Source organism: Rattus norvegicus, chromosome 4 (genome assembly GCF_021556685.1).
Source record: "Rattus norvegicus strain SHRSP/BbbUtx chromosome 4, alternate assembly SHRSP_T2T, whole genome shotgun sequence".
Lineage (NCBI taxonomy): Eukaryota > Metazoa > Chordata > Mammalia > Rodentia > Muridae > Rattus > Rattus norvegicus.
In genome coordinates this window covers 122,612,156-122,626,582 of record NC_141537.1, presented here as the reverse complement: position 1 = coordinate 122,626,582, position 14,427 = coordinate 122,612,156, and the positions used below count along the sequence as shown (strand labels likewise).

Sequence of the window (14,427 nt, the reverse complement as noted above, 5' to 3'; positions counted from 1 at the left end):
GGCTCAGTGGTTTAGAGCAGACTATTCTTAAAGAAGGCTGATGCCTTAGTCAGGGTTTCGACAACTGTGATGGGACACCATGACCCAAAGCAACTTGGGGGGAGAGGGTTTTATTTTTCTTATACTTTCATATCACAGCTTATTATCCAAGGAAGTCAGGACAGGAACTGAAACAGGTCAAGAACCCAGAGGCAGGAGCTGATGCAGAAGCCATGGAGGAGTGCTGCTTACTGGCTTGCTTCTCATAGCTTGCTCAGCTTGCTTTTTTATGGAACCCAGGCCCACCATTCCAGAAGTGTGTCTGCCCACATCAATCATAATTAAGAAAATGTCTTCAATCGGTGGTTCGCAACCCCTTTGGGGTCAAATGACCCTTTCACAGGTCACTTAAGACCAAGCAAAACACAGTTATGAAGCAGCAACAAGAACATGTCTATGGTTGGAGGGCACAACGTGAGGAACTGTATTAAGCATTAGGGAGGTTGAGAACCACTGCCCTACAGGCCCGCCTACTGCCTGATCTAATGGAGGCATTTTCTCATTTGAAGTTCCCTCCTCTCTGATGACTTTAGCTTATGTCAAGTTGACACAAAACAAACCACAACTGAGTTCTTTTTCTAGGACCCATTTTGGGCTGCTCATAATGCCCTGTAACTCCAGAGGATCCAATGCCTTCTTCTCGTCTCTGTGGACAACCTCCCCCCCAATACACCACACACACACACACACACACACACACACACACACACACACACACACACACACAGTATATACCCACACAGACACATAGTCGCATAAATAAAAAATATATCTTTTTTTAAAAGTTGGCATCTGCCTCAGCTGTGTGGTGGCTCCCCTCCCTGCACTCCTAACAGCTTGCCCAGTGACAGCTCTGACAAAGTTTCCTGCTGTGATGTCACAACCTATACCTCCCAACTACACACACACAAAGATGTGAATCCAGCTCTGGACTTGACTGCCCAATCCTCCTTGGTGGTTCCAGCAGCTGCTGTCGTCTCAGTGAGCTATCTGCACCTGCGGACCAGGCTCCCGTGTAAGCCACGGAGCACACCTCCAAGAGTGCCACTTGGGAGAAGGTCCCAGAGATTCTGGCAGCTTTGTGGTCTGTCCCTTCACCACCAGGACTGAAGTGCACTAACCAGGTCATGTGCAATGTCCAGGCCTGTCAATGTCCTTCTGGGGCTGGATCCCAGTGGGTCTTCTATGAGGGCCTTACCATGTGACAAGATGTTAGGAGCTATGGCCTTGGCACCCTCCTAGCCTGAGGGCCAGCCAGTGGGGCAGGGAGATATCCATCTGAGTTGTGATTGCTTTTTGGCTCTGGTTACTTGGCTTGGCTATAACCTTAGCAGATCTCCTGCTTAGAGGTCACCGACCACATTGAGTCTCTTTCCATACCATGCCTTATAGAATACCCTACAGTCCCCGCCCTTATGTGCATGGGTGTTTTGTCTGCAAGGAGTCTGTGTACCACAAATGTGTCTGGTGTCTGAAGATGTCAAAATAGGGCAGATCCCTGGGATGGGCACTACAGATGGTTTTGAGTCACCACATAGGTGCTGGGAATCAAATTCAGGTCCCCTGAAGGAGCAGCCAGTGCTCTTAACTGCTGAACCACTGCTCCAGCCCACTCCCAGCAACTAGTGCTCCTAACACGGAGCCACTGCTCCAGCCCACTCTCAGCACTTTCTTCTACTGTTCCTGTCCGTTACCATTGTGCTCTCAGTTAACATCCCTGCCGTATCCGGCATGGCTCCAGAGACTTAGAATAAGTTTCTGTGGGGCTGGGGATTTAGCTCAGTGGTAGAGCGCTTACCTAGGAAGTGCAAGGCCCTGGGTTCGGTCCCCAGCTCCGAAAAAAAAGAACCAAAAAAAAAAAAAAAGAATAAGTTTCTGTGGCAGGTGACTGGTAGCACACAGGGTCAGATGGGTCTCTTTGCCCCTGCTTTACAGATGACATAACTGGAGAGGGGTGGCCTGAGATGATAGCTTAAGGAGCTGACGTTGATAGGGACAAAGGCTCCACTACACTGCCAGGGAGACCCCAGCTCCCCAGAACTCCCTTCTTTCCATGTCGGTCTCCTGTCCCCCAGTGACAGTGACCTGGCCCCTCACCTGGCCCTGGCAGCCAGTTCTGGGGTCATCCCTTCTGGGGGACCTCCCTACCACTTGTATGGCCCTGCTGCTGAAAGGCATCAACCCACACCTACTACTCTTTTTGCTTTTATTAAAAAATAGATCAAGAAAATATATACACTGCAGCCTTGTGGCCAGGAGGCTGAGAGCTGTGAAGGGACAGGAGCTGGGCAGGCAGGACCCCAGCAGGAATGCAGTGCCAGGAGTGCGGCGGTCCCAAACAGGAGCACAGGAGGCAGAGGAGAACTGGGGGTGAAGAACAGGAAGGGGCTGGTAGCCGGGGTGCAGGTAGCCTGCCCAGGGCTATCCACATGAGTTCCTCCACAGCACTCCACTGCACCTAGAAGCCCGTCTGTCTTTACACGCTCAGGTGCCCACTCAGGCATTGATAGCTTTCCAACGCTCACTGTCTGTGCTGTTGATGCTGCCCGTGTGGCAGGGCATGGAGGCAATGTCATCTAAGTAGGCCACCCCAGCAGAGTCGAACTGCGTGCTGGAGTAGTTGGCTGCTGAGACTCCCGAGGGTCCTGCGGACTCGATGCCCTCGCGCCGGGCCACGGCGTAGGGTTGTGGCAGGTGCATGTCTGGCTCCTCTGCCTCATCCACTTGGCATTTGTAAGAGAAAAGGATCTTGGGCTCTGAGCTGGTGAGAGAGTGCAGAGACGCTGTCAGGAGAAGCAGAGACAGACAGAAGCCAGCTCTTCTGAGAAGCTAGGAACCCTTGAGCTCACCAAGACTTGCTTTGAAGATGGTCCCACCCACACCTGAGAGCAGGGGCAAGAGTTTCTATATCTCGGCACCCATGGGTCTGTCAGCCCCTCAATAATTAACCCCTAGCCTCCACCAACCCTGGCCAAGCGTGACCCCATGCCTGCAGCGTCACATATGACTACCCGCTCCTGAACCTGGTCACTGTCTTCAGGATAGCTAGAAGAGATTCAACGAGCAGCAGCCTGTGCAGACGGGAACAGGCGACGACCTAATATAGCCTCACCTAGGCCTCCCCTGAGATGGCCCATGACTACCAACCCGCCTGACAGGACAACACACCCCTGCCTGCACTCCACCAGCTCACACTGCAGCCTGTCCTTGCCCCTGCACCCTAGCCTCAGGCATTCCCCATCTGCACCTATGCACCAGCTCACTGTGGGCCCCCAGGGTTCCTTCCAGGTACGTGCTCCCTGAGTACACTCATGCCTGCTTTGCTCCCTTGGTGTCTGTACAGCAGGAGCTGTACCGTAGCTCACAGCAGGTGCTTGCTGACAAACTAGGTGAGGGAACAGCAGTGCTCAACAGCAGCCCTGTGTCTGGAGTGGTTCCCCTGCCTGTGCTTGCTGCACACATGGATGCACGCATGCCACCCCATGCCCTCTGTACCCCTACCTCCACTGCCATGCACACACAGTGCCCTCTGCACACCCACCTCCACTGCCATGCACACACAGTGCCCTCAGCACACCCACCTCCACTGCCATGCACACACAGTGCCCTCTGCACACCCACCTCCACTGCCATGCACACACAGTGCCCTCAGCACACCCACCTCCACTGCCATGCACACACAGTGCCCTCAGCACACCCACCTCCACTGCCATGCACACACAGTGCCCTCTGCACACCCACCTCCACTGCCATGCACACACAGTGCCCTCTGCACACCCACCTCCACTGCCATGCACACACAGTGCCCTCTGCACACCCACCTCCACTGCCATGCACACACAACGCCCTCTGCACACCCACCTCCACTGCCATGCACACACAGTGCCCTCTGCACACCCACCTCCACTGCCATGCACACACAACGCCCTCTGCACACCCACCTCCACTGCCATGCACACACAGTGCCCTCTGCACACCCACCTCCACTGCCATGCACACACAACGCCCTCTGCACACCCACCTCCACTGCCATGCACACACAGTGCCCTCTGCACACCCACCTCCACTGCCATGCACACACAGTGCCCTCTGCACACCCACCTCCACTGCCATGCACACACAGTGCCCTCTGCACACCCACCTCCACTGCCATGCACACACAGTGCCCTCTGCACACCCACCTCCACTGCCATGCACACACAGTGCCCTCTGCACACCCACCTCCACTGCCATGCACACACAGTGCCCTCTGCACACCCACCTCCACTGCCATGCACACAGTGCCCTCTGCACACCCACCTCCACTGCCATGCACACACAGTGCCCTCTGCACACCCACCTCCACTGCCATGCACACACAGTGCCCTCTGCACACCCACCTCCACTGCCATGCACACACAGTGCCCTCTGCACACCCACCTCCACTGCCATGCACACACAGTGCCCTCTGCACACCCACCTCCACTGCCATGCACACACAGTGCCCTCTGCACACCCACCTCCACTGCCATGCACACACAGTGCCCTCTGCACACCCACCTCCACTGCCATGCACACAGTGCCCTCTGCACACCCACCTCCACTGCCATGCACACACAGTGCCCTCTGCACACCCACCTCCACTGCCATGCACACACAACGCCCTCTGCACACCCACCTCCACTACCATGCACACACAGTGCCCTCAGCACACCCACCTCCACTGCCATGCACACACAGTGCCCTCTGCACACCCACCTCCACTGCCATGCACACACAGTAGTTGGAGGTGCAGCCACATTAGAGTGCAGAGGTCTGGGCATCACTCACCCGAAGAAGCCACGGAGGAAGGCCACATAGATGAGGGGCGCAAAGAAGCTGAAGTACAGGAAGGTGGTGGCGTCCACACAGCTGTAGTAGGGAGCAGGTCAGCATGGCCAGGGCCTGTGCTCCTGCCCCGACCCCATGCCTTACCCAGAGGGATGAGGACCCCTTCTGCCACAGTGGTGGCCACTGTACCCCATTCCCAGCCCACCCTGATACTGGGCACCCTCTTACCAGAGCCCCTCAGTGATGTCAGCGCAGAGCAGAGCACTCCCCAAACCCTGCAGTAAGTTAAGTGTGGCCAGGATGCCTGCATACACGTAGAAACTCCTCCGTGCTGGGGGGCAAGGGTCATGAGCTTCTGAACCACCCTACCTTCAGGCCCAGGTATACATCTTGGGGTTCTGCCCCTTCCCAAGGCTCTCCAGCTGCAGGCTGGGAGCAGGCCAGTGCTCTCGTGGCCCCCACCCCACCCAGCAGGTACTCACAGGGCAGGGATACACGATCCTTCAGCGGGGTCTTGGGGAGAATTACCACCAGTGAGTAGACCTGCAGAGATAGGGGTGACAGGGAGGCCGGGCCGGGCCAGGCTACTTCACCTGCCCCCAGGGAGCACGCCAGACCTCACCAGGAAAAAGAAGCAAGAGCTGACAAGCCAGAACTGGCGGCCACCATGGCCATAGATGTTGAAATCCTCAGCTGACAGATGGGAGTCAGGGTACAGGATCTCCAGAGTCCCCTGTGGTAGGCAAGGAGGTCAGTTCAGTTCTATCACTGAAGCCTCTCCCTGTACAGCTCAGAGCTGCCCAGTGTGTCAGGCCTTTCCGTGCCCACCCACCTAACTCCAGGGGCAGTCCAGACGCTGGCTGAGTCCCTTGTGGACAAAGCCTAAGCCTATCCAGCCTTAAAACAACAGCAAAGCGCCCACAGCATGTACTCCTGGGTGCCTGTCCAGACACTCGCCCTCACACATTTCTTAGCCTTCTCAAGGTTCACCCATAGTCTGTGTCCAGGAAAAGTTGGCCCTGCCTAGTCCATGTGACTTCTTGGGAACATTCAGAGTTTAGAAACATGACCCTTGACCCTACCACCACCACATACCTGGGTGACTGAGTAGGCCAGAGACAGTACTGTGGTGATAGCCAGTACCCGCTTGATGCTGGACTTGCTCTCTAGGTGACCTATAAGGTACAGAGGTGAGTCAGCCCCTCCTTCTAGGGGCCATCTCTGGGTAAGGGTAGGGAGAGTGGGCCCAGGTCCAAGGAGACGTACCAAAGGCAAGGCCCAGGATGACCACACTCAGCTCAATGGCCAGCAGGAAGAAGCGGGTGATCTCCCACAGGATCTGGGGCACAGAGAGGCACGGGGTCAACTAAGGATGGGCTCCACCCTTAGCTAGACCTCCCTGAGTCTCTCCAACAGGATGAGGATACAGAGGGCACATTGTAACCTCCACCAGACTGGCCTCTCCCATGCACCTTATCAGCAACTGTCGCAGCATCAGAGGCACTGACTGTCATAGAAACCACAGCCCTGGCAATGCCAACCAGGGCTACCACAAACACCTGCAGGGCAAGAGAAGAACAGAGTGCGGTGTCAGGACCAACAAGGCTTCCTTCCCTTCTGCAGGATCCACTCAAGAATAGGAGGTTTTAACTAGACAAGGAATGGGACAGGGAGGGTCCAACACAGGCTTCAGGCATGGACCACCCCACTGCTACCCACCCGAAGCCCCGTCAAATAGCCATGGTTAGAGAACCAGGCACCTGGATTCTGACCTATCCCTGCTGCTTCCCTGCTCTATGACTTTAGGCAAGTGGTAGAGGAAAGCCAACCTCTGCCCACCCCCCATCTTGGAGCCTCGCCAGCCTGCTAGTGCCTTGAGGCTATGACGCAGCCCCCAGTGCTCCCCAGGCCATGTCTCCCTTCATGCCCACCACCCATTAGTGGGAAGCTCAGACCTCAGAAGGGACCAGGGAGCCACTCAGCTCTTCAGTCAGGCTCCTCTCCTTACAGAAAAGACAGCCCCACACCCTGGAATGGGGGCATACCCAAGGAGGTCACCCTTAGAGCCTCTGCCTCATGTACAGCCTTCTCCTTATCCCTATGCACCATGCATAGAGCCCACCAAAGGCTGAGACCACAGGCTCTCCCCACAGGTAAGCCTGCCTCAAAGACATTATCCAAGTGGAGGAACGGAGGATTGAACGTTGCTGCTGTGCACGTTTTTTTCCTCACCCAGTGTTCATTCCACCCCTCTAGTGCCAGCTCCCCATTTTCCCGTAGGAATTATCTGCCTCCCTCAGTCAGCGCAGTCTACCGACCTGCCCCAACATTCCCTTTCCTTGCTAGTCTGTTACTGGCTCAGGCATGAATGTGGGATCCTAGGTAGATCAATCGAAGGACAGGCTAGGTCTTCCCTAGCAGCCAGGAAAGAGCGACTCCCTGGTGCAGCTGGGAGAGCCGGGTGAGCTCCCATCTGTGCTTGGCATCATCTCTATAGGGAGAACCAAGTGCAGTAGAGAGCAAGAGGAAGAGCCCTGGATCCAGACGTAACTGAAGGCGTTTTCGTTATGGACACAATCCATTCATTTCCCTTTTGTGCTTAAAGCAGAGATGGGCTTTTTGTCACTGATGGGAGGAAACTCACCAAGATGTAGAAGGTAATAAAAATGGGGCTGGAGGTGACACGGATCTTGGCCCGAGCTAAGGGAAGCTTCCAGAGCAGGAAGATGAAGAAGAGCACATTGGGAATGAGCAGCAGGAGGTCCCAGTACCGGACCCTGGCAGGGGTACAGAAGCTGGCTCACTGGTGAGGTAGGGGCACGGCTCCCAGCCCATCACACCCTGAGAGCCCAGCCCTGGCCCTCCCTGAGTGGGGCCAGGAACCCTACCTGGAGGAGCCGATATCCTCATACAGCAGCAGCAGGCATTGGTGGGGCTCACTGATATTGGATGCTGGGGGCGGTGGCCACGCTGTGCTTCCATTGGCCTCCTGCAGGTTGGCCATTCCACCGGCAGTGGCCCTGAAGACAAGCCCACTTGGTTAGGGCGCAGGGCCCTGGCCCTCCTCCCTCAGTCTAAGGCTACCAAGGAAAACCAAAGTGGCAGTGCAGAGTACAGGCTGTACTTGGGACTCACAGAGTAGGAGGCTGGGAGAAGGCTGAGGGTGCTCTTAGCTCCATACAGGGCCTGCTCCCTCCTCTCAGGCTCTACCTTAAGCGTGTGCCCCTCATAGCCACACAAGCCACCTCCAGTTACTGAGCATCATGTGCCAGAGAGCAACGATGGGCACTGTCCAACTTGTTCTTCCCGAGATGTAGGAGCTCAGAGCATGGTCCCCACCCTGCTCCTGCTGCTTGGCCTCCTGGTGCTTCAGTGTCCCCCTCTGGAATGGCACCGAGACCAGTATTCTCTTGCTGAGGCCATGGTGATGGCGGATGCCCCAGCAGGACTGTATTGGGAGGCCTGAGTGATACGACTCCCAATTCTACCTTGTAAAACCCACCCACCATCTGATCGGAGACAACACAGCCGCTAAGGTCCTCAAAGGAACCCAGAACCCTCTCTGCTGCACTGGAAAAGCAGCTGCAGGTGGAGGGGACGCCTGAAGCACAGAGAGGTCTCTAGGTACAGAGAGGGTCAAAGGGGTCATCTGAGAGGGCCAGGTTGCCCAGGGAAGCTGGAGACCAGAGTAGCCCAGAGGCCAGTGTCTTTGTGGCAATGTGGGGAGGAAAGTCTGACATTCAGCCTGGAGAACCAGAGAGCTCATGATCTGAGGTCCCAGGAATGCCTTGGAGGGAGGGGACTAATGGTGGCCAGAAAACCCTAGACAAGGAACCTTGGTGAGAGGACTGCATAGGGATGGTAGTGGGGCCTCCTGCAGGACAAGCTGAGACTCATGGGTGACAGTATTCTGGTCAGTGATCTGAAGGGAATCACCTCTTCAGCAGCCAGGCAAGGGTTTTGCACAGGTGAAGCAGTATCAGCCCTTGACCACAAGATGGCAGTAGAAAAAATGAGCCTGAACTGCGGCAAAATGAATGAGTCTCCCAAATGTGATGTGGGCGGATCCAGACTCAACAGAGCCATGCACGTGACCAACACAGAAACAGGCTGGGGTTGACTCTGCAGACGGGGCTATGTCCCAGACACTCCACCCAGACGTGGGCGCACGAGCTCGCATAGTATCAGGAATGCTCCGGAAAACTTCTCAGAGGAAAAGGTCATGGCTTGGTGACTTGTCTGTGGTAGGAGTGGCAAGGAGATCGGTGCCCCCAGTTCAGTGTCAGCGGTAACTCAAAAGGAGCGCAGTGGGGTTGGGGATTTAGCTCAGTGGTAGAGCGCTTGCCTAGGAGCCCTGGGTTCGGAAAAAAAGAACCAAAAAAAAAAAAAAAAAAAAAAAAAAGGAGCGCCGTGGATCACTAATAAGCAGCAGCAGGAAAAGGCAGGGCTTGAGGGACTCAGGGATATTCTCGGTTTGCCAGGGTCATTACACTCTAATGCTGTCTCTGCTGAAAGGGACAGGTGAAAAGAGAATTATACGAATTCTAGGTTTAGAGATACAAAATTAAAAGAATAAACCCCAAAAGGCCACAGACCCAGGGCTAAGCCCTGCAGCCAGGACTAGCAAGCCATAAAGATAAGGAAAAGGAATACAGGAACCAGCCTGAGTTAATGGGACTGATTCATGGGACGTCTGGCAGGAAGACATCTCCCCCCAGCTCACTCAGGGCCATATTTCAACTAGGTGTCCTCCAGACCCTGATAAGCCCCTGACTTCTAACACGTACTCTTTCTGCTTTGTTCTCACTGCTATGTTTGAATGAGCCAATTATATGTAACCACACCAAAACCCCCTAGCTTTCTCTATATATAACCCTCTGACTTTTGAGTTTCGTGGTCGACACCTCTGTCTCCTGCATGGGATATGTGTCGGCCCGGAGATCTCTGTAATAGGTCTCTGTAATAAACCTCGCCTTTGCTTATTACATCCAAAATGGTCTCTCTGTGTCTGGGGTCAGCGATTTCCCAAGACTTGAGTAAGGGTCTCTCTGCATGGGATCTTTCACAGGAACCCCCTAAACAGGCAGCCAAGACCCTGTCCCCAGCCTTCTCTGATCTGTTACACCTTCAGCTTTCTGATGGGGAGGAACAGGGAGGGAAAGTATGTACCTGGTTCCTAGTAGGCGTCCCCAAAAGAAGCTGGCTTTTCCCCAGTCCTGACAGCAGCAAAAGTGAACGGAGCACCACCCTTCATGCCCAGCAGATCTGACCATGTGGTTCATATAACCAACAACTCACTGGGCTGCTCAGGTGTGGGAGGGGCAGAGCAGGCAAGGCCTACCCTCCTGAGGTCTTCCTCCCAAGGATGGGGGTAGGGAAGAGACACAAACCCTTTGTACTGAAAAAGCAAAACTCTGCTAGGGAGAAGTGCGGAGAAGACCGCGGAGTGGGACATTATGACGGAACGAGCCTCCAGGATGCATACTTCTTACCAGTGGAACCCTGGATTTCCGTCTGCTTCCCTCAGCTTGAGTGCAACTCGCCAGTTTGAGGTCGTGCCCTTTCTTCCTGTTAGCTGGAATAGGGATGTGATGGTAGGAACGAGAGCCAAGTTAGACCATGAGGTAGAAGTAGGTCTCCCCAGTGCATGCCCAAGGCTGCTCCGGACAAACAAGACCATAAGGTGAGCTCTCTAGTTATCATGGCCTTGCTTCACAGCCAAGGTCGAATTCCAGGGAACTTAGGAAGGTTGCTTTGGGTTGGTGTTCTGTCAAGAGGACACATGACTGAGGAGTCAGCCTTGGAAAACTCTGGATAAAGAACGTTCCTTAGAGAGAACAGCAAATACAAAAGCTCGGAGGTAGAAACAGACCTGGCCAAAGACCGGAAAGAACGGGCAGCTAGAAAGATCAACACAGTTGGTAAGGCTGGCTCAGGCGGGTAGCACACCTCTAACATGATTTCACTCTCAGTACTGAAAAGGCTTTTCCAAAGAGGTGACAAGACCCCATGTCATGTGGGCGGGGTCCCTTAGGCCACTGCAGAGAATGGACAGGCCTAGGTAGGACAGGAAGAAGGTACACAGCAGATCAAAGAAGGTGGGATAGGGTCAGGCAGCCAAAGCATCACTTTTCCGAGGGCACTCAGCACTTCTGCTCTGTCCACAGGTTTAGATGTGATCAAACCCCCCCCCCCCAGCACAAACAGCAGGAAATGTGGGCGTGTCCAAACCTGGCCAACCAGAAAGTCCCAGCACACTGGCCAGTGAGAAGCTACCCTGCTGAGGTCAACAGGCCAAGTGTGACTCTGGGCTGGGGCCCTGGAGAGAAGCTCACAAAGGGCAGAGCCAGGAGGTGGATGCAGAGAGAAACACTGAATTCCTAGTAACTCCTGGATTCTGCCACACATGATACCCATCCTTCCCAATCATAAGACCACTAGGTCCCCTTCACTACCAGGGGGTTTGAGTTTGACCTCTCAATTTCCCAAATATATCATATGTTTACTTAATTTGAATGCTGGATACCGGACCTATGTTAGGTAAGCACTGGACACTGACCTACATCCCTAATCCTCCTTTGGAGACAGGGTCTCCCTATGCTGCCCATGTTGCCTAGCCTTGAACCTGTGATTCTCCTGTCCCAGCCTCCTAACAGCTAGGGTGAAAATGGACTTGTGTTCCCAGGCCTGGTTCCCAGCTCCTGTATGCTCTGGAATTCACAAGGCAGAGTAGGATGGCATTCCTGGCCCTGCCTCCTGCTTGCTGTGACCTTCGATGAGTCACTTCCCTTCTGAGAGTCACAGGGACAATGACAGCTACCTAGCAAGGTTGCTAAGACAGTCAAAAGAGAGAGGCAAGCTGTGAAAATGTCTACCAAAGACCTGGAGAGATGGCTCAGTGGCTAAGAGCACTGGCTGTTCTTCTAGAGGTCCTGAGTTCAATTCTCAGCAACCACATGGTGGCTCACAGCCATCTGTAATGAGATCTGATGCTCTCTTCTGACATGCAGACAAAACACTCATTTATGAGAGAGAGAGAGAGAGAGAGAGAGAGAGAGAGAGAGAGAGAGAGTGTGTGTGTGTCTGTAGAAGCCACACAGGTACCAGGTTGAAGGAATGAACATACAGTGAGGTCTGCCCATGGACTCAGGGAGGAAAGGGGGGCTAGAGGTGTGAGCTGCCACCTGCGACTCTCCCCTGAAGAATTGGGAACCCATCCCTAGGAGTCACAATGTTCACAGGTGTGGCTGCCTGTTACCCAGAGTTCAGCTGTCCCAACTTAGAGCCTGTCCTCCTGGCCAGTTCTACACTTAGCAGTAGTTCAAGGTATTCCTTTCTTCCTGAGCTAGTGGACAAACTCCAGACCTGAAACACTCCTGCTCCAGCATTACTGGGGCCGGGACACAGTCAGGCACACTGTACTTGCTATGACTGCTCCTGAAATAATTGAAATAATGATAACAAGCACATTAGGACACTCTTCCAGTGCACAGGCTCCATGCCCTGTGCTTCCGTCCTAGAACATTGGGCAAGCACCATCAGGGTCCTGAACAAAGGAAGAGCAGGCATGGGCCAGGGGACCCACAGACCCCCCACCCCCATCTATCCTAGGGCACAGGGCTTCTCCTTCCCCAGATCTTCTGGCCTTAGGCACATGCAGTAATAGAGAAGTGAAAGGCGCTGGCCCACCAGGAAAAAGAGGAAGGAGAGGGGACTGACTGGGACAAGAAGGGCTGCGACATCTGGAAGGAGCGCAGCAGAGCATCATGGGGAGCCCAGGCCTCTGGTCACCAGGGAACTGAGGCAAGGCTTCTTCCACCGGTGAACCTGAAAGGGCAGCTCTGACCTCAGAGCATTCTCCAGAGGCCAGGCTCCTGCCCACGACTCAAGCCTCGCCTTCCTCCTACCCTCTGTGGCAGGCTTGCTGGGCCTAGGTGAGACTTATTCTGACACCCAGACACCTCCCCAGAGGCCTTCTCTCCCTGCCCTGGGAGAGGTTAAGAGAGCTTGTCTTTCCCATCTGTGCAATGGGTCTGCCCAAACTGTCTGAGCTCTTATATAGGATCCCTATCCAGTAGAAGGGTAGCAATGCAAGCAGCCCCAAAAACTCTCCCTTACCTCCTAGGCTGCTAAGCCTCTAAAACTAACTGCAGAGCAGCGTAGGAAATCTCCAGAGGATAGAGGCTAGGTTCAATGCCTCTCTCTCTGAATCTGTCAGCCTTGGTGATAGAGAAGAGGCTCTGTCCTAAGAGGCCACCGTGGACAACAGGAAGAAAGGACGGTTCTAGGTGACCTGCCCTCTGCCTCCTGACAATCCTTCTTGCCTTTTTTTAGCCACCAACTTCTACCTCAGGGGCCCTCCCCGAGCTTGATCTCGTCATTTGACTTGTTACCTCCCTCTCCGAGGGAACTTTAGCATCTCTCGCCCACCTGGGTATTGTTCTTTCAATGTCTGTGTTTTAAGATAGGGTCTCATGGGGCCCAGGCTAGCCTCCAACTCTGCAAATAGCCAAGGCAGGTCTTGAACTTCTGATTCCCGCTGCCTCCACCTCCGGATTCCTCCACCACCACCCAGTTCTTTGGTGTGCTTTTAGAGAACTAGGACTCCATCGGCAGCAGGTGTATTTACATGCTCTGTGTCTGTCTGACCCGGGTCTTGTGACTCAACCCTTTAGAATAGATAAAATCTCCTAAAAATGCTACGACGCTCATTTCCAGTACAATGCAACCGAATTGGACAAGGAGTGTGTGTCTGTGCCCCAGACCCCACAGCCCCCTCCTCGCTACGGAGCTGCCCTTCCTTCCGCAAGGCCAGGAAGGCAGAGGCAGAGCATAGGCTGTCCTTTCCGGCTGCCGCCGAGCTCTGGCTGCACCAGAGCTGCCCGTGTCCAGCTCCGTACAGGATCCGGGTCCTGACCACTAGGGTCCCCAGAAACTTCTCAAAGGTTGTCTTGTGGCTGTACCCCAAATGGCACAGGGACAGGAGACGGTAGGCCCAAGCCCGAAGAAGGAGCAGGGTAGGGCCGCCTCACTAGCTTGGCGGAGCAAGAGACGAGGACTCGGCCGCGCTTACCTGAGAGCCGGGCTGCGCAGGCCGCGGGACTCCGACCCCTAAGAGGTAGCGAGAACCGGGGAGCGTCGCGCAAGAACCGCAGCCGAGGTTCTACGTGGGTCGGTCGTAGGTAGCCAGACGCCGCCAGCGCGCAGGACTCACGGAACCCGCGGACTTCCCTGGCCCTCCCCTGGCAGCGGCGACTTGCAGGCGCCTCGGCTAGTGTTTTTTCGTCTAAGCAAAACTGTGAAAACAGTCACAACCCCTGTTTGTGGCACTCATCCACGCCCCCGCCTTCCAGCGGCCTATCGTAATGGGGTCCCACCCACAGGAATGGAACAGACCAATAAAATTCCTCAGGGGGCGTTGCGGCCCGCGGAGCTCTTAAAGGGACTGCAGTCTAAGCTAAGCAAAGTGTGTGTGGGGGGGGCGGTGACTGAAACTTAAACTTTCTTCCTCACAGCTCACCCCTAAAGCGTTTCGGGAAGCGCACTGAGCACGCTCTGCCTTTGCCCCGCGTCTTCCTG

The 14,427-nt window shown here is 54.8% G+C and overlaps 1 protein-coding gene across 6 annotated transcripts; it reads right to left on the bottom strand.

The window, feature by feature from the left end:
- Positions 1-2,228: 2,228 nt before the first annotated feature.
- Tpra1 (transmembrane protein adipocyte associated 1) lies at positions 2,229-14,140 on the bottom strand. 6 transcript variants are annotated; one of them, NM_053534.2, is given in 12 exon segments: positions 2,229-2,800; positions 4,849-4,929; positions 5,077-5,179; positions 5,331-5,391; positions 5,471-5,581; positions 5,944-6,023; positions 6,115-6,187; positions 6,321-6,407; positions 7,493-7,625; positions 7,737-7,868; positions 10,341-10,423; positions 13,922-14,031. In NM_053534.2, coding segments are annotated over 10 exon segments (1,110 nt in total). In that variant the 5' UTR covers positions 7,853-7,868; positions 10,341-10,423; positions 13,922-14,031; the 3' UTR covers positions 2,229-2,535.
- Between the last annotated feature and the right edge of the window lie 287 nt (positions 14,141-14,427).